This window comes from Elephas maximus, chromosome 11, assembly GCF_024166365.1.
Source record: "Elephas maximus indicus isolate mEleMax1 chromosome 11, mEleMax1 primary haplotype, whole genome shotgun sequence".
In the NCBI taxonomy this organism is placed as follows: Eukaryota; Metazoa; Chordata; class Mammalia; order Proboscidea; family Elephantidae; genus Elephas; species Elephas maximus.
The window spans coordinates 53,507,178-53,527,491 of record NC_064829.1 but is presented as its reverse complement, the minus strand read 5'-3'; the positions used below and the strand labels follow the sequence as shown (position 1 = coordinate 53,527,491).

General features: G+C 44.0%; 1 protein-coding gene across 2 annotated transcripts in view; it reads right to left on the bottom strand.

The window, feature by feature from the left end:
- SETBP1 (SET binding protein 1) overlaps positions 1-20,314 on the bottom strand; it is a 431,426-nt gene that overhangs the window by 199,088 nt on the left and 212,024 nt on the right. The window contains exon 3 of one of the 2 annotated variants that reach the window (XM_049900517.1): positions 18,223-18,276. The exons of the other annotated variant lie outside the window; for it this stretch is intronic. Coding sequence (XP_049756474.1) covers positions 18,223-18,276 — 54 coding nt within the window. The remainder of the gene's footprint in view (positions 1-18,222; positions 18,277-20,314) is intronic. 2 annotated transcript variants of the gene reach the window in all.

Genomic DNA, 20,314 nt, shown 5'->3' with positions numbered 1-20,314 from the left:
AAAGCCATCTTCTTTATTCTATAGATGAGAAAACTGAGACTTTCGTTTACAAAGAAAATTTTCCAGAGTCAGCTAAGTAATGATAGCTCCAAGTCTAGAAACATTCCAACATCATGAGAACCTATGATGCTTAGCTTTGTCTACCTTTGGCTCAAAGTGACAAGGTCCCGCTTGTGTGTGTGCGCGTGTGTGTGTGCATCACTGGGGGGAACAAATTCAGAAAACACACTGCAAAAATGTTAGCGGTGGTCATCCTTGGGTAGGATTTCAGGTGATTTTTAATTTTGCAAAATTTCTACAATAAACATGTATTATTGCCATAATCAGAAGTATATAATAATATATGCAAAGAATTATGTTTGTAATAATATACCTAGGCAATGAACTCATGACATGCTCAGAGACTCAGACTACCCATGTTGTTTATATTTGGAAAAATACCTTCAAGATGCCAGCAGGGTCTGAAAGTAGTGGACTGAAAGACGCTTTATTTGAAGAAGAGTATCTTCACTGGCACATTTCCCATGTATCATCTTTTGGCAAACACAAAAACTTTCCCTAATGGCATGCTATTGAACTACTCAGAGTTGCTGGGGATTCCAGGTTCATTTTTCCAATGACCTTCTTCTGGTTTCTGAACCCAAAGTGAATTTACAAAGGTTCTAGGCCCTGAACTGGTTCTAGGCTCAGGCCCTGGTCTCAAAATGCTGCCACTGGAAGGGCCTGCTGGAGCCGACTCCCCTTACCTGTGCAGAGGTGGCAGGGAAAGACCAGACAAATGGGATGCAATAACATGGAAAGGTCTTAAAACTACAATTATTGAGAATGTATTTTGTGCTGGGTAAAGTGCTAAGTCTCTTGCATACACACCTTAACATTCTTACACCAGGTGATGTATTGTTCCCTCCATTGTACACATGAGAAAACCGATGCTCAGAGAGGTCATCTAACTTGAATAAAGGCACAAAGCTAGCAAGTGTTGACGCTGAGATTCAATCTCAGGTCTTGTTGACCCTTTACCTGCAGACACCTGTCTGCTATACTGTCTTCCCTACAGATGCCGCCCATGAGCCTCTAGAGATCAAGCACTACCTAGGCACACGGGAGTAAGTTCATTCCGATGCTGGAGAATCCTTCCTAAATAAACCAGAAATCTGCCTCTTTCAGCCAACTCCCATTGGTTCTAGTATTCACGGGGGGAGGGGGGAGGAAGGGGTAAACAGTTTAGCAGAAATTTAAATCTCTTTTACACATAAACCAGAAATGCACAGACAACTCTGGTAGCAATACCGGCTATTCCGTCACCTTATGTCTGTGGAAGAGAGAGCAAAGCACAAAAGGAGAAAAGGGCCTTAGAATGTGCAGACCTTGGTTTGAATCCCTGTTCAGTCACTTCACCACTGTATCACTGAGGACTTTCAGCAAATCACTTAATCTGCCCCAGTCTCTACTTCTATAAAACGGAGCAAATTACCCTTGCCTATTTCACGTGTTTCTGGTGCTCACCAAAAATAAACCAAACTAACAAACAAACCCATCGCCGTTATGTCAATTACTCTCATAGCAACCCTGTAGGACAGTGTAGAACTGCTCCATAGAGTTTCCAAGGAGTGGCTGGTGGATTCGAACTGCAGACCTTTTAGTTGGCAGCTGTAGCTCTTAACCACTATGCCACCAGGGTTTCCCACCAAATATAAGGAGGTGTATAAAACTGCTACATAAATATGAACTGTTTTTATTGTTTCATAATAGGGGAGCAGAGGTGGCTCTGTGGTTGAATTCTTATCTTCCATGCAGGAGATCTGTGTTCAAATCCCAGTCAATGCATCTCAAGCAGAGCCACAACCTTTATATCAGTGGAGGCTTGCGTGTTGCAGTGACGCTGAACAGGCTTCAGCAGAGCTTCAAGACTAAGACAGATTAGGAAGAAAGGACTGACAATCTACTTCTGGAAATCAGCCAGTGAAAACACAGTAGGTCACAACGGTCCAATCTGCAACTGATCATGGGGATGGTGCTGGAATGGGCAGCATTTCATTCTGTTATGCATGGAGCCGCCATGAGTCAGGGCCCAATTCGATGGCAGCCAACAGCAACAACACTGTTTCATATCTCGTACATGGGTTTAGTGTGTGGCTTTGTTAATTCCATGGGTGCACGGAACGTAGTGTCTTTTAAAAAAAAGTCTCTCTCGCCGTAGCTTTTAGTAGAAGGCCCTGTACCAAGCGGAGATGAATATGTTATTAGCTAATCTAGACTGATGCCTAGAAGTGGAATCACTATGATTGCCTCAAAAGCCAAGTTTCTAAAAACACTGGATTGTTTACAGCATTAAAAAAAAAAAAAAAAGACGCTGTGGAGGAAGATGGAGGAGGAGCATTTGCTTCCAGGAGAGCTTATCTTCATGGCTGAGCTAGGGCAGCGCAGCTGAGGCTTGGCACCTTCTCAGGAGGAGAGACACACCGTCATACTTCACTGAGATTGCTTTTGATGAATTGTAGCTTCCACTCATGGTGGAAGCTGTGTCATCAGGCCAGAGCTGTGGTTCTGGGCCGGGAAACCAGACCTTATGTGAGTTCACGTGTGAACAAATGGGTCTCCCCACAGACAAGGAGACCACTGACCATCTTCCGATGCACGCTGATGAGAAGGCCGGATATGGTGCTCCTTCCCTGCCACCCGCCACGGAGCTGAGGATGCTGAGTACAGGGGCATGATTTGAGGCCCTCATCTCCATTTAATGTTTCATATGTTCTCTTGTGATTTCTGAGGGTGGGCCTGTCCCTGAGGGTGTGCAGGCAAGCTCTGTCTCTTATCTGAGAGCCAGGGACGTTATCTGAACAGCTGCCGACTGGAGAAGGGCTAGTGTCCAACCAAAGGCACTGGCTGAAGTACCTCTTTTAAGGAAAAACACACACACATACACATGAATTATCTTCAAGGCTGCTGAAGCCCCCAGCATGAGCCCAGCCACGCTCACTTGATATCCTTGTGTCCTGTCCCCTGCCCCCAGCTGATCCCTTGTCTGTCTTCCTATCTAAAATAGGACCTGCCCCAACCCTGGTCTTGTGGGCAGGGAGCCCTCAGCAGCAGCTGGGAGAGGGAGGGCTTGATGAGTCAAGGAGCCTGGGGTCCAAAACAAACCAACTTACTTGGAGGCATTGGCAGCTGCTTTTGAATTCTGGGGAATCCTTTCTTCAGCAGGGGAAACAACCTTTATCATTGGCTCGAAGGAGGAAAAGGCAGGTTGAAAAAAATAAAAAAGAAGAAGACACAAAGGTTGCTTGTCACAAAGCAGAGGGAAGAGAATAGCTTTCCATTCTCCAGGCTCTGGCCTCAGATGACAGCTGAACACAAGTGGAATCAAATCAGCCTTTAGCTTTCCGCCTGCACCTCCCAGCAGCCATAGATTCACTTCCACTCGAGCTGTCAGTCAGGCCCAAGTGCTCAGCAAATGCCCGTGATTAGCGCCTTCCTCAATTGGGAGTGTAAATGGAGAATTGCAATTCCCTCCTCAAAGTAGCTGGAACCACACACCCATTAATTTCCATGAAGCCCAATGTAAACAGAAAATGAACGCTCCTATGCACTCTGCAAATTTTATTTCCCCTGCTAAAATGCTGGGGGCGGGGGGAGGAGGTGTATCTCCCTCTCTTATGATCCCTTCCCATATTTGAAATGATCTGTATGTTTGACATTCAACCAAACGATTCTCAAAGGGAGACAATGAAAGCCCTCGCACCTCCATTTGTCAGTATTTAAGGCTTAATGAACTCTTGGCGAGTTCTCTCCTCCCAGAGCTGCATGTTTGTTATTGCTGCTTAATGGTGATCTGTCCAACGCTCCAACATGCCAAGAAGCCTTGCTTGTAATCAGAAATATATATTTATTAACTGGTTGGTTAATCTACCGAGAGGTCTTCTGGAGAACGCCACATTCACTAAGAACTACCAAGCCCAGCTGTGCTCTTTATATTTAAACTCCAGACCATCCTCCAGTGAGAGGGCACTGGGTCCAGGCAGCCCAGCCTGGCCCTGCCTCCATCGCAAAGATAATCTCCCTCAGCTGTGTATGAATCTGGACAGCAAGGATATTCAGAGCTCTAAGCCTTTGGGTGCAAAAGATTCTCTACAAATGCACATTCAGAGTAAACAAAACCCATCAGGCCCCTGCAAGAGTCCGACGCCTGATTGCACTAAACACATCACGATGGAATCTGCAATTGGCAAAGTAATTGGCGTTATTACAGCTGATGGGGAATTTCTGATGCTGCCTGAGCTCTCCTTTGAAATAATACTCAGCCATTTAATTTGTCCAGCTCTCGTTGAGCTGATTGCTCTTTTCTGCTGGAGTTTATCAAGAATGAAACGCGCTGTCTCTCCAGACGTCTGTGGGCTGACATCTCACAGGCTTTCCTTTTTTAAACACTCTCCTGCTCCTCCTACCCACCCCTGCGTCAGTCTGCTGTTCACTAGATCCAATAATGCAACAGGTTTGGGACAGGTGAATCAAACTTCGATTTAATTCAAAGCTGTGTACTTCTGATTCCACCTCCAGGGGTACCTCTGTTGTTGTCAGTTGCCCTCGAGACACCTCCAACTCATGACAACCCCGACCCCATGTGTCCCAAGTAGAACTGCTCCATAAGGTTTTCAAGGCCTTTTTTTTTAATATAATTTTTATCGTGCTTTAAGTGAAAGTTTACAAATCAAGTCAGTCTCTCACGCAAAAACTTATGTACACCTTGCTACATACTCCCAATTACCCTCCCCCTAATGAGACAGCCCGCTCCCTCCCACTGCTCCCTCTTTCATGTCCATTTCACCAGCTTCTAAGTCCCTCTACCCTCTCATTTCCCCTCCAGGCAGGAGATGCCAACATGGTCTCAAGTGTCCTCCTGATCCAAGAAGTTCACTCCTCACCAGCATCCTTCTCCAACCCACTGTCTAGTCTAATCCCTGTCTGAAGAGTTGGCTTTGGGAATGGTTCCTGTCCTAGACCAACAGAAGGTCTGGGGGCCATGACCACAGGGGTCCTTCGAGTCTCAGTCAGACCATTAAGTCTGGTCTTTTTATGAGAATTTGGGGTCTGCATCCTGCTGCTCTCCTGCTCCCTCAGGGGTTCTCTGTTGTGTTCCCTGTCAGGGCAGTCATCGGTTGTAGACAAGGCCTATCTTTTGAGGGTAGGTTAAAACCACCACCGTTTGGCTAGGAGTTGAGCACTTAAACACTTGTACCTCTCAGGGATTCCTCTAATACTACTAACTAAAAAAATGCATTGCCATCAAGTTTGACTCACAGCAATCCTACAGGACACAGATCTGCTCCATAAGGTTTCTAAGGCTGTAATATTTATGGAAGCAGATTGCCACATTGTTCATTCTCCCTCAGAGCAGCTGATGGGTTCAAACTGCCAACCTTTTGGTGAGCAGGCAAGTGCTTAACCACTGCACCACCAGGGCTCCTTCTAACAGTACTAAATTACTTACCATAAATAATGATGAAAGACAAGGAAACCTCAAAAGACTTGGATGTCCTGAAGAAGGCTGGCAAAACCTGTTAGCCTCGCGAATAAGACAAGTCATTAAAGGGGTCTCATAACCCCAAGGCCTGAATTTTAATCAGCGCATTCTTATTTGGGGGATAGGTTCCAGTACACATACATCCCTAGAACGGAGTCTGCAAATATTTATTGAGCACCTGCTTTTTGCTGTAAGGGCACAGATTATTATTATTATTTTTTTTAAACAAGGATCATCCTCCTCTTCCCCACTCTAGCATTTCTGTCCCTACCCAGATCAAGCAGGGAAAGCCAAATTTAGCCAGCTGTGTTGTCTCACAACACAGATAAGGTTTACAACTGGGCACAGACCTCGCTTTTTCTCATAGGCCAGCTACTTCCCTTGTCAACATGTCAGTAATGGAGTGTCTGCTGGACAAGAGTCCTGCGGCCAGGATGGCTTTCTTTTGCAGGTGCCAACTCAGTCCGAGGTCCACTAAACCCAGAGCCCAATGCTTCCTGAATTACCCACTGTCTCATCTTTAACACAGAAACAACTGAATTTATGGCCATGAAAGTCATCACATAAAATCCTAAAACATCTGCAAGCCCGAAGACAGTCTCAGCGAACAGCAACCATTCAAATGCCCTTTGATACAGTTCCTCACTGATTTTTCTGGGCAATAAATCCTTGTGCCTATGATTAATACAGTGGCTGCAACAATGGACTCAAAGCATAACAACAATTGTGAGGATGGTGCAAAGACCAGGCAGCGTTTCGTTCTGTTGAACATAGCGTTGCTATGAGTCAGAACCAACTCGACGGCAGCCAACAACAACAACACGATTCTTCCAAAGAGCCCTGGTAGTTCAATGGTTAAGCACTCGGCTGCTAACTGAAAGGTTGGCAGTTCAAACCCACTCAGCAGAAGAAAAACCCGGTGATTTGCTTCTGTGAGATTACAGCCTAAAAAACCCTTCAGAGGCAGTTCTATCCCGTCACATGAGGTTGCTATGAGTTGGAATCAACTCAACAGCATCCGACAACAACACAATTCTTCTACAGGGTAAGAGCCAAAGTGACCGTCCAGAAATATTCTGAGGATCACCGGACGCAAGGGGCTGTTTGAATGAGGCAATACTCTCATGGTTGTAAAAGTTCCCAATACATTTGCTTAAAATCATTTCTAATGCTTAAGAGATAAAATGTTAATTGAGAGAGTAAGTGTCATTGGTGGTAAGGGAAGGAAGCAATCAATAAGATCACTTGTGAGCGTTCTTATCTCCCGGCTAAACAATCCCTACCCAGCCCTTAGCCTATTCCTGCCAATCTCTGTTCTACTCCATCCTCTTCTAGGGTCATTAATGCAGAGCCAGAGTGTCTGCCATTGTGCCTGTCAAATACAAGTGCCATAAACAGACTGTTGAAAAGGACAGGTGAGCTATAGATTTTTTTTTTGTTATTTATAACTTTTTTTTTTCCTTAGATAATCCCAAATTCTAGTCTTGGAAAATTGTAATCTTTGCTCCAATCCTGACTTTGGTGGTCAGGTTCAATTTCAATTACATAAAAAAAAAAAAATTACATAACTCCTAAAAATACTAAGGATTCTAAAGTTCACATTTATGGAGTGCTTACTGGGTGCCAGGCACTGTTCTAGGGGCCTATCTATTCAATCTTCCTCAAAATCTCAGACATGAAGGTGTCCTTTCACTGATGAGGAATCTAAGGCACATAAACATTTGATAACTTATGAAAGTCACAAAGCTAGTAAGGGCAGACCTGGGATTCAAACCGATTAGTTTAGATCCCAAATTAGTGCTCTTAACTATTACACTTGAAGTAATGGTAAATGTTCTCTCTACTAGTTATCGGAGGCATCAGGGCGGAAGTGTTTTCTTTTGTTACTAAATGAACATCCATTTATACTCTTCATAGTCATAATGACTACAACATCCTCACACAAAGCTTTTCCATCTTGTGCCTTACTGGCTTGGGGCACTGTTGGAAACATGGTTCCATCACAGGCTCTGACATTGCATGCTTAGGAAGGTGGGAAATGTAGATGGAAAATCAAGCGCAGAGCAGGGGGGAGGGAAAGGGGACAGCCATTATTAGGAAATATCAGAAAACCGTAGTGGAGGCGGTTTGCAGACTTAACATAGCCTCCAAACACAAGCAAGCAGATGGCTGGAAGGCAATGCTTGGGCTCTTGCAAGCTGTTCCACCTTGAGAGGTTCCTCTCCTGTCGGGGTCTCCTAACGCCTCTCAATTGATCCCTTTTGTCTGGTACAAGATGGTAGGAAAGGGGCTGGGTAGGTGGATGGAAGGATAAGAGGGTTGAAATATGAGCCAGGCAGTAGGGTTAGAAAGAACTTAAAAAGGGAGCTTGCTGCTTTGTTAGAGAGGTGGGCCTTCTTTCTCATGAGGCAGGTCAGGAAATATCCTACTAAAGGGATTACGAAGAAAACACCTTCTCTTAAGCCCTGATGGTGGCCTGTGGGTTCACATCTAATGTGCAAGAGCCACTCTTAGACCTAGAAATGTAGGAACAAAGTTCTGCATTATACAGTTTCAGACACAGGGAAATCTGACTCTGGAACTCAAGCCACTAATAAACACAGCCGTCTGAGACATATCACAAAACAGCAATGGCTCAGGCCCCAAGTGAGCAGAATCATAGGAGAATTTTTTAAAAGCTGAAATTTAGACTACTTCTATTAAAATTTAAACTACTTCTATTAAAAGAAGCCAGGCGCTTCTTGGAAACTCCATGGGACAGTTCTACTCCGTCCTATAGGGTCGCTATGAGTCGGAATCGACTCGATGGCACTGGGTTTTCTATTAAAAAAAATTGATAACTAGACACGAGACAGTGACAGTGGTAGGAATCTGAGTAATTAAATGTTTTGAGTCTTAAACAAATAAAAAAACCCACTGCTGTTGAGTTGATTCCAACTCATAGTGCCCCTATAGGACAGAGTAGAACTGCCCCCACAGGGTTTCCAAGCAGCGCCTGGTGGATTCGAACTGCCAACCTTTTGGTTAGCGGCCGAACTCTTAATGACTATGCCACCAGGATTTACTTGAGTCTTAAGCATCACAGAAATCCTCTAATCCTACACCATTGTTGATAAATTTATTTATTATTATTATTTTTTTTTTAGATGAGGAAACTATGCTTAGAAGAGAATGCCACTCAAAGTTAATCTTCACTGGCTGGCCTCACGTTATTTACACCTCTATTCTGAAAAGCTGAGCTTCAACTGTATTTGGAAAGGCTAAATCATATTTTAATATACTAGCAAGGATAACTTGGATTCCTTCTATAAAATGGAAAAATCACTCTGTGTATGAACAACCCCCTCTTCTCCCAACACCCGCCTGCCATCTACCTATCAATTTCCTTGTGTGTGAACTTCTGTACATTAACCCAGTAACCCAGTGCCGTCGAGTCGATTCCGACTCATAGCGACCCTACAGGACAGAGCAGAACTGCCCCATAGAGTTTCCAATCTGTACATTAGGTTTATTTAAGTCAGGCCCACCTGCAGACAGCCCTCAGATGGTCAGAATATCTTGGGAGAAAGAAACAAAATATTCACTGTAGTCTAAAGAGATTTAGTACCCCAGGAGAATTTATTAAGACTTCGGAATATTCCACTGAAATGCCAGACTCTCTGGAAAACACCTGGAGAACTTCTCTTTCCAAGACCAAATGCCAGTGCTGGTTTAAAGAAGAGGAAAAACAAAACAAAACAAAACATTGGTAAAAACATTCTCAGGGCAGCATGAAGCTGTTGATTTCATGTCAGAAATGCCATAGTGTCAGTTTGGGGTTTAGTGCAGGACATGGGTATGCATGTGAGCAAATATTTTTATTAAAAATATTCCATTACAGTCACAGATGTCCACATCTGGTAGGAAAAATTATTAACTGGGTTGCCTTAAGAGTTATAGGGAAAGGCCCATTTTTCGTGCAGGTTATCTTCATGTGGCCAGAAAAACACCTTTACAGGTGGAAGCTTTTTTTTAATTGACAGAGGAACAGGATTCATAACACAAATGTACTTACATGAGCTCCTAGAAGAAGGCAAAGACAAAGCAAGAATCCAGATCCTACTCTTCCAATAAAACAGGAAAGCTCAACATGGGGTAACTAGAACAGAGCTTCTCAAATGATCTTTCGTGAAGAACCTGATGTTTTTTCTCCAATCCATATTTTTATAAATTTTGGTAAAATGATCACATGCTTGGATTTCACGGAAACATCAAATTGCTATAAATGTTTGTAAACTCTCTCAGTTTCTATATTTGTCTCATCATGGATCAGTCACACACACTTGAGAGGCCGGCACTGCAGGCCATGCTCTGAGTGAACTGAACTAGAGCGCAAAGATGGACGGCGTAGCTGGTAACAAGGCGAGCCTGAAGAAAGGCCTGGAGGAAAAAGGCATGTGTCTCATAAGCAACAGCCTGAGCAAGAGGAACTTGTGGAATCAGCCTCATTGCTGAAATCAGGAATATCATGCACTAGCCAACGAAGTAACGTAAAGCTGGAGTTTTCTGGATACCTATTAGAGCATAGCACGGATGGATTACCCAATAAGCAAGGTACACACGGGCTTACTTGTATTTATTTATTAATCTGAAGTGCACAACTTCATCTGGGTTTGAAACTGTGCACTACAGATTAGTAAGTCAACACAAGTAAGCCCGTGCATGTCTTGCTTACTGTAAGTGGGTGCATACCATGCTTATTGGTTAATTCACCCCTGGGCCCCAGCAAGAAAGTCTAGATAGCAAGGAGACCATAAGCCCAAGGTCCATCACTAGCTCTCTCTGCAGTCTCGAGCAAACCCTACCTGTTGAATGGAAATAGCAGGTACATAAGCACAGCCATCAGCTTTACAGAATCTGTGCTGAGCCATGTGTGGCCAGGTTGGGGACTGTGAGCAAGGCACATCTTATGCCCAGGCCTCGGAAGAGTCAGAGGTCTGATAACGGGGTTGTTGCAGGGACTAGAAGTGAGGGGGCCTGTGTGGCACATGCACAGTCCTGGCACAGGGTGGGCACGATTTGAATGTGAGGCTCTTTTCCTTCTCTTTCCTGCAAGGCCTCCTCTGTGCTACAGAGTCTTTATCCACAAAATGAGGATGCTGGTTTAGAGAGGTTGGTTTAGATCCTGGGAATCTTCTGAATATATTTATATCCAGACCCCACCCAGACCAATTCAATCCAGATCCCTGGGGTTAGGCCTGGGCGCCTGCACTTTTCGCACAAACCAAAAACCCATTGCCATTGAACTGATTCTGACTCCTAGTGACCATACAGGACAGAGTAGAACTGTCCCATAGGGTTTCCAAGGCTGTAATCTTTACAGAACCAGGCTGCCACATCTTTCTCCCACAGAGCGGCTGGTGGATTCAAACTGCTGACCTTTTGGTTAGCAGCTGAACACTTTAACTACTGTGCCACCAGGGCTCCTCCTACATCCCCCAAAATTCCCATCTGCAGTCAAGGTTGCGGACCACTGCTCTAGGTGCTCACTGGCATCTCTTTCGGTGTTGAAACAGAGGGCAGGATGGTGGGAAGGTGCAAGCCAGCACTCTGACAGGACTTCTTTATCCACTGTGTTCCTTTGGGATGGCTCCACCCCTATTTTTTAGCAAAGTAAATATTACGAGGTAAATTCAAAACCTGCTTTCTCACTGCTGTGTGTTTGATGTGAGTGACTTTACTGCCTCTCTCTGCCTCAACTCAATTTCCTCCTCCATAAAGGGGCAATGGCCACAATGATTCTCTCTTTGGGAGTGCAAGGAAGGAAAGGGATGACCATAATGGAAATTGTTTGCCAAGATGGAGGGTTCAAAATGCTTGGCAGAAACTCTCTATATTACTCTGAGATGCAGCAATTGTCTTTTCCTGGAACCTGGCAAAGTTCAAGAAAACTCAACAGAGGGTAAACTAACGAAGATGGAGCTGCCTGCCCTGGTCTTACTGGTGGTCAGTCTGGGTTTGATTATCCTCATGGTGGGGATAAGGTCTAATTCAAGGTGCCTAAGCATAGTGAGTAAGAAGACAGATGTTACAGCAGGTCTACCTGGTTTCAAATCCCAGTTCTGACACTTATCGGTTTTGTAACCTCTGTGCCTCCATGTGCTTATTGGTAAAATGAGGATAACGTTATTACTGATTTCAGAAACGCATGGTAAGGATTAAATGACATAATGCAGGTAAAGTTCAAAGGACACTTTCTGGCACATACCACATTCTCATTAAGTCCTTGGCATGTATATTGGCAGAGTGAACATGTACCAACATCAAATCCTATTGAGTACAGAAGAAGCTGGGAACTCTGGAAAAAGCAGAGCTTCCACTGCAATTTTTACGACTATTGATGCTGATCTGGCAAGCAGCTGTGTCCATTCAGAGTAGGGTCAGGTAGCAGTGATTTTATTCTGAAAAACTTGATCAATCCTAGAATAATAAGCAACCTGGGAACTCAGGTATTTCATGCTAAAAAGGGAGGAGCTGACAGAAGCCTCTGCCCTGCTACTTCATAGTGTAGGGGTGCCCATCTGTAGTAATCAAAACTTAGAATGTCATCGAGCTACAGGGTGCTATCATGGCTCCTTCTCTGCTTCACCCTCCCTTTGCTGCTGGGAGATGGGTACACCTAGGATTCCTTTCTACTCAGAAACATCATGCCTTCCTAAAAATTAGCTTCTTCTTAAAAAATGTTTGGAGTACTTGCATTAGAAAGTTCTGGGTTAGGATTTATGGAGTCCAGGAGTTCTTGTGGATGATTTTGTCCCACTATGCTCTACAAATAGGACTGATTGTGGGCTCCAAGGAAAACAGAATAAAGGGCCATATAGGGAGGACAATGCCCTCCTCCTTTAACATTGGGCCACAATTATTCTTATCCCCAGGAATGAACACTGTACCTCTTCAACCTGCACTTTTCTCTGGGCCACCATTTTGGTTAACAATACCTCCACGTGATCATTAAGGTAGTGTGTCAACTTGGCGAGGCCATGATTCTCAGTGCTGACAGTTATGATATAGTTGGGCAGTCGTATGTGATCACGTCCATGATGAGATTTGATATAATGTGATCGCCTCCATGATGGGATCTTCTGTGAGTAGCTAATCAGTTGAAAGGAAGTTTCCTTGTGGGTGTGGCCTGCATCGAATAAAAGTGACTGTCTGGCACGGCTCCTGGGCTTTGGCTTACTCTGGATCCTACAGCTGGTTCCCGTTTGTCTGACCTCCGGTTCTTGGAACTTGAGCCAGCAGCTTACCTGCCATCTTGCCTGCAGATTTTGAGATTTGTTGATCTTCGTAGCCTATAAGCAAGGGTCCTGCTGTCTGACATGCCAATCTTGGGTTCACCAGCCCCTGAAGCTATGTGAATCAGGAGAGGCCTCTCCTCTGACCCACAGACTTGGGACATTCCAGCCTCTAAACTGCATGAGCCATTTTAAAGCAGATCAGCTGTGAAATGATGTGTTGAGGCAATCAGAAAAATGTGAATATGGACTGGGTATTAGAAGATATTAAAGAATTACCATTAATTCTGATGGCTATGATAAAACACATGGTTACTGTAGAGGGGGAGCCCTTATTTTTTAGATAAGCTTACTAAAGTATTTATGAGTTAAATAACAATGATGACTGGGATTTGTTTAAAAATACTATCCAAGAAATGAAAATTAAAAAGTAGGTGGGGGTATCAATGAAGTAAGATTGGTAAAATGGTAATAATCATTGAAGATGCCCAGGGGTGTCCTGAGGTCGGCTCCTATGAGTTCTGGAGAGCTGACTGTTAAATATTCAAGAATTTTATGAGCAGGCTGTTAAACCTGTGGGAGCTTAAAAATGGTCATGATGGAAATATTTATACCACAGAAATCAGCAGATGCTAGAAATCAGGACTTTGTTTTTACCAGCACACCAATGAAGCAGGATAACGAGTATATGGATGTTTATTACACTATTATGTCCACTCTTGCATAAGTCTGAAAACTTTAGTAGTAGTTTATAAAAAGAAGTCCAACTATTTTTCCACACTTTTAATACCTTCTACATTTTGACCGCAACCTAATACGCAACTAAATTCTTACGATGCTCCCTCTATACCAGAGCAATAAAATCACTCCAAGTCCCCAGAACACACCCTGAGCATCACTAGTCGCAGCTCTTTCTTTATTCAGGTTTCTCCTGCCCTGGAATAAGTGCACTGCCTCACTTCCTTCTCATCCATCCCAGCCCAGGTACAATGGCACATCCACCTGGAAGAGTTCCCTGCTTGCTCCATATAATTTCCCCTTCACCTGAATTCTTAAAAAGTTTCTAAAGGAAGAGATAAAAACAAGTGCTGTGTGTTCCAGGCATTGTGCTAGGTGGCTTTCATGTGCGTTGTCTTATTTGAGTCTGGGAACAACCTGTGAGGTAAACTCCACAACTTTTTGCTTAAGAAGGAAAATGAGGATCAGATACATTAGGTAACTTTCCCAGGATCACAAAGCCAGTATTAATGGCAGAACATTCCAGAACCGTCAACTCTAGGGGAAGAGTCTGTGCACAGCATGGAGCCCCACACGAAGGTCTCCAGAGGATGTCTGTCGAATGAAGAGGCAACTAGGTAACTGAACGCCCTGTTTTCTCCACACTGAAAAATGTCTTCCTGTGTGTTCTGGTTTACTCTCTTCTCACCCTGCACTATGCTGGGCCTTTTGGGTCACCATGAGTCAGAACTGACACAAAGCAACAAGTCTGGCTTTTGTTTTGTTTTTCCTATAATGGCAATGAAAATTTTAGAAACTCATTAAAAATGGCTACCCTTCATAGGACAGCTATTAGACTTGCCCCACAAGATCCTATCATGAAGCACACTTGAAGTAAAATTCCATTTTTTCATAATGTAGTTATCCTCCTCTCCCAGACAATGGAGAGTTTAAAAAGTAAGTGCAGACTCAGTCCTGTAGTCCTTGCTGCCCTCTGTGGGAGATGGTTCTTTGTAAGGTTGCGTTTCCAGCTCTGGGCATGTGGAACCCACACCTGAGTTCAAGCCTGGTGACATGTTAGTTCTTCACCACATCACCCACCTGGGCCTTTGTAAATATATGCACACACGCCCATGGGTACTCACTCATGGACATTTTACTGCAGAGTTTAAGGAACCTTCGCATCTCCTGTAGGAACTAGGAAATAAACAGTTATAAACGTCCAAAAGGCTTAGATGCTATTTGCATTCTGGATGAGGGCATTGGATCCTAACACTTGCCTTGGGTTGCTCCTAGAGAACTCAGCCTGCAAAAAGAATGAGATGGCCAGCAACAGGCGAATGGTTAAATAAACAATGTATCAGCAACCTGTACCAGAACAATCTTCCGTAGAGGACTTTTCAGTGACGTGAGATGCATGCAAAAAAACCCAGAAAACAAAAAAGGTAACTAAAAAGCACAGAGGATATGATCCCAATTAAAAAAAAAAACAAAACAGATGTATATGTCTATGTAGAATAAAGACTAGAAAGCTATAACCTAAAATGTCTTCATGTTTCTGTGTGTAACCATAGGATATATTTTTATATTTTTCCATATTTTCCAAATTTCTACAATAAGCACTCACAGCCTTATAATGAGGGAAAGAAAAAGAATAAAAAGAAAAATGGAGAAGAAAAGCACATGGCTGTTGGGCTTTTACTAATAGGAATTAGATGCTAGCTCTTACTGCACTGGGGGGTGGAGACGGATGGCCAGGCAAAGAAAGATGAGCATCCTCATTTCAAGACATCCAAGGACTAGAGAGGAGGTGACTTGAGTGTCTTTTCCTTCAAAAGTCAAGAAGAACAGGGCGCTGGGAAATGAAAGATGTGTTTGGGGGGATAACTCGAGCGGAAGAAGAGTCTGGGTGGCTTAAGTATGAATTTCCGAAGCTTTTACATCTGTGCCTTTAAAACTTGCTGAAGAGAGAACCCACCTGCCAGCCCCAGGCTTGACTCTAGCAGATAGTTCTACCCTTTTCGATCCAGAGCCTGAGCTCACCAGCCTGGGAAGCCCTCCCACCACTAACATGCAATCCCATCACTTAGAAAACATTGGCTACTAGGCGCAAGCTGCAAAGTATGTGTTTATTTCCAAGAACAAGCATGGTGTCTTTAAAAACAGATAACCATAAGAGAAAGACAGAAAATTGCTTTCTTACCCTCTTCTTCTCTATCTGGATGCAGAAAGGGGACAGAGACAAACAGAGAGAACATTGCAGCCCAGTGGGCAATAGAATCACTGCTCTCCACACTTTCAAAGCTGAGAGTCATCAAAGATTAGTGAGAAAATCATGACCATTTTCCTTAAGAGGATGCAGCAGACACAGGCTTCAAGGAAGAAAAAAAAAGTCCTGTACATGCAAGTGATAAGTGTGGACCGTGAGAAAGCTGACAGGCCAGATTACAGTGAACCCAGTGAGGGGTCCTCAGTGAGCTCCCTCCTGAAGTCAGTGTAGTTCCTGGAAGGGAACAGCCTGTGAATTACTGCAGACGTCAGGATTGGGGTGGGGGTGGGGTGGGGGGAAGGTTCTGTTTCACCGGAAACCCAAAGAGAGAGGGGGAAGATAACAACAGCAGCCACCAATTTGGTGGAGCGGAGTCCAAGGGGGCAGCCCAAGCATGTGGGCTGCTTTCTTTTTCTGTTTGTGGAAGCATCCAAAAGGGTGATGTTGACTTGAGACACATCCGGGTCTTTTTGATTTAGGAATAACACTAGAGAATTAACTTTGATCTGGGCATTACACGCTAGCCACAAGATTCCCAGGACTTCCTGGCCTCAGGAACAGGCATCCTGAGGAGTCAAAAATATGCACTTATGCTTACAGCCTTGGGGGGATGACGCACAAATGGAACAATGTGGAAAGGCCCAAAAGAAATGAGGGGAGCCATTTGTACCAGAAACTCTGTGGAGTTGTCTGTGGGAACATGGAAGTTGCCTTTGTAGGGTCATGCTCTCAAATATTGTAGACATACAGTAAATATATCTAGCTTTTCCTTACCCCATTTAAAAATCGAATATCTAGAAATTTATCTAAACAAACATGGAAAGAATACGGCTCCCTCAGAAAGAAATAATGCCAAACCACAAAAAAGAATCAAACAAAACACTTCCAGAAACTCACTCTCCCCTATGTGCCCTTTTCAAGCCGCAAAACAGCATCATGTAAAACCTTTCTTTCCTTTATTTTTATACATTTTCCGATAAAAAGAAATCTTTAGCTGGGGCGCCTCTGTGGGTGAGCGTAGGTGTGGATGTGGGTGGTGGATGCATAAACGTTGTCTTTCTCGTGTTTTTGTTTTTCATTCCTTCAGCTCAACTGGAAGTTTGTGTGAATAGATGTATAAATATTCTAATTAGTTACTAGTTCACAATGGTTGTCAAAAGGCTTCCTATCAATTCTAGAACCTCACTGCATCCCTGACAGAAGGATCAAAAATCTGCCATCAAAACACCAAAAAACTGTTGTACGATTTATCTTTAAGTGTCACTGATGAGGCTCTTTATTTGTTAACTCTCTTCCTCTAGCCTCTCACTTTCCTCTCCCTGTCCTTGTCCCTAGTTGTCTGTGTAATCTTGGGCCACTTCTCATCAGGATGCTGATTCTCAGTTTCCCCAGCAGTAAAGTGGGAAACACAGGATGTGCCCCACCTAGGAGACGTGTAGTGAGATCCTGGATGTGAAATATGTTTTAAGAAGTAAACATTCCCAAATATATGGAATTCTTGCTATTAAAAATTACTTACTCTACTCTCCAAAGGTCAGTGCCATTAGCTAGGGTGTACCTCCCCACCCAGAAACCACACTCTGGGATCTTGAGACAGGCTCTGACTTGGTGGGGGGGGGGGGGGGTAAGAGAAAGTTTCATATCAAAAGGAAGGTAGGGGCAAGGACTGAGTACCACAGCTATGACTCTTGGATTTATTTTCCTTTGTATACATGCTGTATCAACATGGGGTCTCTGGGAGAACAAGGACTTCTGTGTGGCTGGCATGTGTTTGTGTGTTGGTGTTGATGTGTGTTGTATGTAGACAGTGACTCTGCTTCCAGAGACAGGAAGGATGGTTTTCCATCTCCAGTTTCTGCCAAAGGAGTTCCCAGACAGCCCTTGTCTGTGCCCTCTTGGGTTTACCCACCCACCACAACCTCCATACAGCACTCTGGCCCGAGATAATAGTGGCCCATTTCCTCATCTAGATCAGCAAAACTCAACCATCTGTCTCTGCAGGAGTTTGAGATTAACCTGGCCACTAGACCATGACTGCCAGGCATTTGCACATGAAGATTACAGAAACATGACTGTCCTGTCCAAGAAATAAAGAGAAGAACCCCACCCCCAACCCACCTACCACCTCCTTTGGTTTATTCCTTTCCTAAGCTGAGTCACCATTCAACAGTTCCCAGCATCGTGATCTAGGTTTTTCCCCCCATTATAAAACATTAAGAGGAAAAGCAGAAAGAGGTTGTTTTGTTCTTGATGGGATGAGAGAGACAGCTGGAGGGAGAGGGCAACTACCTGGTAGTTCTCATGGCTGGTACCTTGAATTGGGGGCTGGAAATCCAAGGGGCGGGGGGAGTCCTGCCCTTGTCGCCAAGTTTGTTTGATCATGACCAAGCTAGGTAACATTTCACTTTTCCAAACTGCATAAAAGGATCAGTGGGACTTACCTGTGGCTGAAATCCTTTGAGGTCGCTAGTTGCAAGGTCACTGACTGTGAGGAGCTGTAAAAGACAAAAGGAGTTTTCCTTAGTGATACTCCTCAAAGTCTACACACGGTACCCTCAAGACAACTAACCAGCAACGGACTCACGATAGCCTAGATTTGGAGCTACAGAGACAGAACTGCAAAAGGCCTACGCTAGGACATAGGTGATATTTCTCGGCTAGGAATCTAGACTCAATGGCCTTCTCACTTTGCGTCCACCATATCTCTGATTTCATAGAGCTCTCTTCCTGCCCTCCCGCATCTTCAGCCTTTCTATATACTACCAATTCTTCACCAAACCAAACCAAACTCGTTGCCGTCAAGTCAATTCCGACTCATAGTGACCCTACAAGACAGAGTAGAACTACCCCCTAGGGCTTCCAAGGAGTGCCCGGTGGATTCGAACTGCCGGCCTTTTGGTTAGCAGCCATAGCTCTTAGCCACTATAACACCAGGATTTCAGGGTCTCTAATTAGGGATCTTGGACTATGGATAGATTTCAGTGGGCCCACAAAATCGCTGAAATTATAAATACAATTACGTGCAAGTCTATAAGAAAGCCAAACCAAACAAGTTGCTGCGGGGTCCCCTCTGACTCGTGGTGACCCCATGTGTGTTCTAGTACAACGTGTCTGTGCTTCATAGGGTTTTCGATGGCTGATTTTTCCTAAGTAGATCACAAGGCCTTTCTTCCAAAACACCTGAGTGGATTTGAACCTCCAACCTTTCAGCTAGTAGCTAAGTGCTTAACTGTCTATGCCACCCACAGGGAGTACATATGCAAGTCTACAGATGCACACATTTCCTTAGGGAGAGGGTCTTTGGCTTTCTTCTTATTATCAAAGTAGTCTAAGACGCAAACAGAATTAGTGATTCAAACACAGCTCAAGGCCAGTCTCCTCTGGGAGAGCTGCTTTTATTTATTATTTATTTATTTAAATCAGACCAGTACAAATGACTTTCCTCTTCTGAACTATAAGCAACTCAGGTTTTGCTATATCGTAAGTTGTCTTTGATTTTATATACTATTTAGATGTTCATAGCTTATGTCCCAAACTCTCATGCATGATATTAGAGTGTAAGATTCAGGTTTATATATTTTCTGCACCTCTGTATTTAATCAATATTAGAGACTAAGGTTAAGGTTTTAAATATTTTTGCACCCTCTGCAGGGTTGTGCACTAGAAAGCACTCAATAAAAATGTATGGTTAATTAATAAAATAATTGCATTCATCGCTGCTGTTCAAAAATGCTGGGAAAGTGCAAGATAGAAAGAGAAAAAGGGCAGATGCTTATTTGGATTCAAGGAGTGTGACTGCTAGCTTTGTTAGGCCTGGAGAGCATCTGTGAAAAATAGGAATGATTTCATGTTTGCTGTAACAATATTTTGTTTGGTACAAGAAAAAGAGGGAGTCCTGCTGGGCTTCAGCGCCTTCAGCCTTCAGAAAAGCTCAACTGGGCTTTCCAGCTTCCCTAAATGACTCTGCCAAAGAAGACCTTAAGTGGTGTTACAGCTGGGATGGAGCAGACAGAAGGTGGAGAAGGCAAAAGCTATACCTTCTCTGCATACCCAGTCCTGCTGCTGAGATTAGCCACGTAGACAGTGCCAGGGGAAGGCAGGATTATCAGAGTACAGAGAGCAGGTTCAGCCCCTCTGACTGCAATTAAACAGCCAAGCAACATTATCCTTTAGGGCACTTGACTTGGCACCAAGACCAAACATAATTATAAAAACTAGTCCCTGCCTCCGAGGCACTGGTAGCTCAGTAGCAGATTTCTCGCCTTCCATGTGGGAGACCTGGGTTCAATTCCCGGCCAACTGTACCACATGTGCAGCTACCACTTGTCTGTCAGCGGTGGCTTGTGTATAGCTATGATGCTGCAAAGGCTTCAGTGGAGCTTCCAGACTAAGATGGACTAAGAAGAAAGGCCTGGCGATCTGATTCTGAAAATCAACCAGAGAAAACACCATGAAGCACAACAATCTGATACCCAACTGATTATGGGAATGGTGCAGGATCAGGCAGCATTTTGTTCTGTTGTGCATGGGATT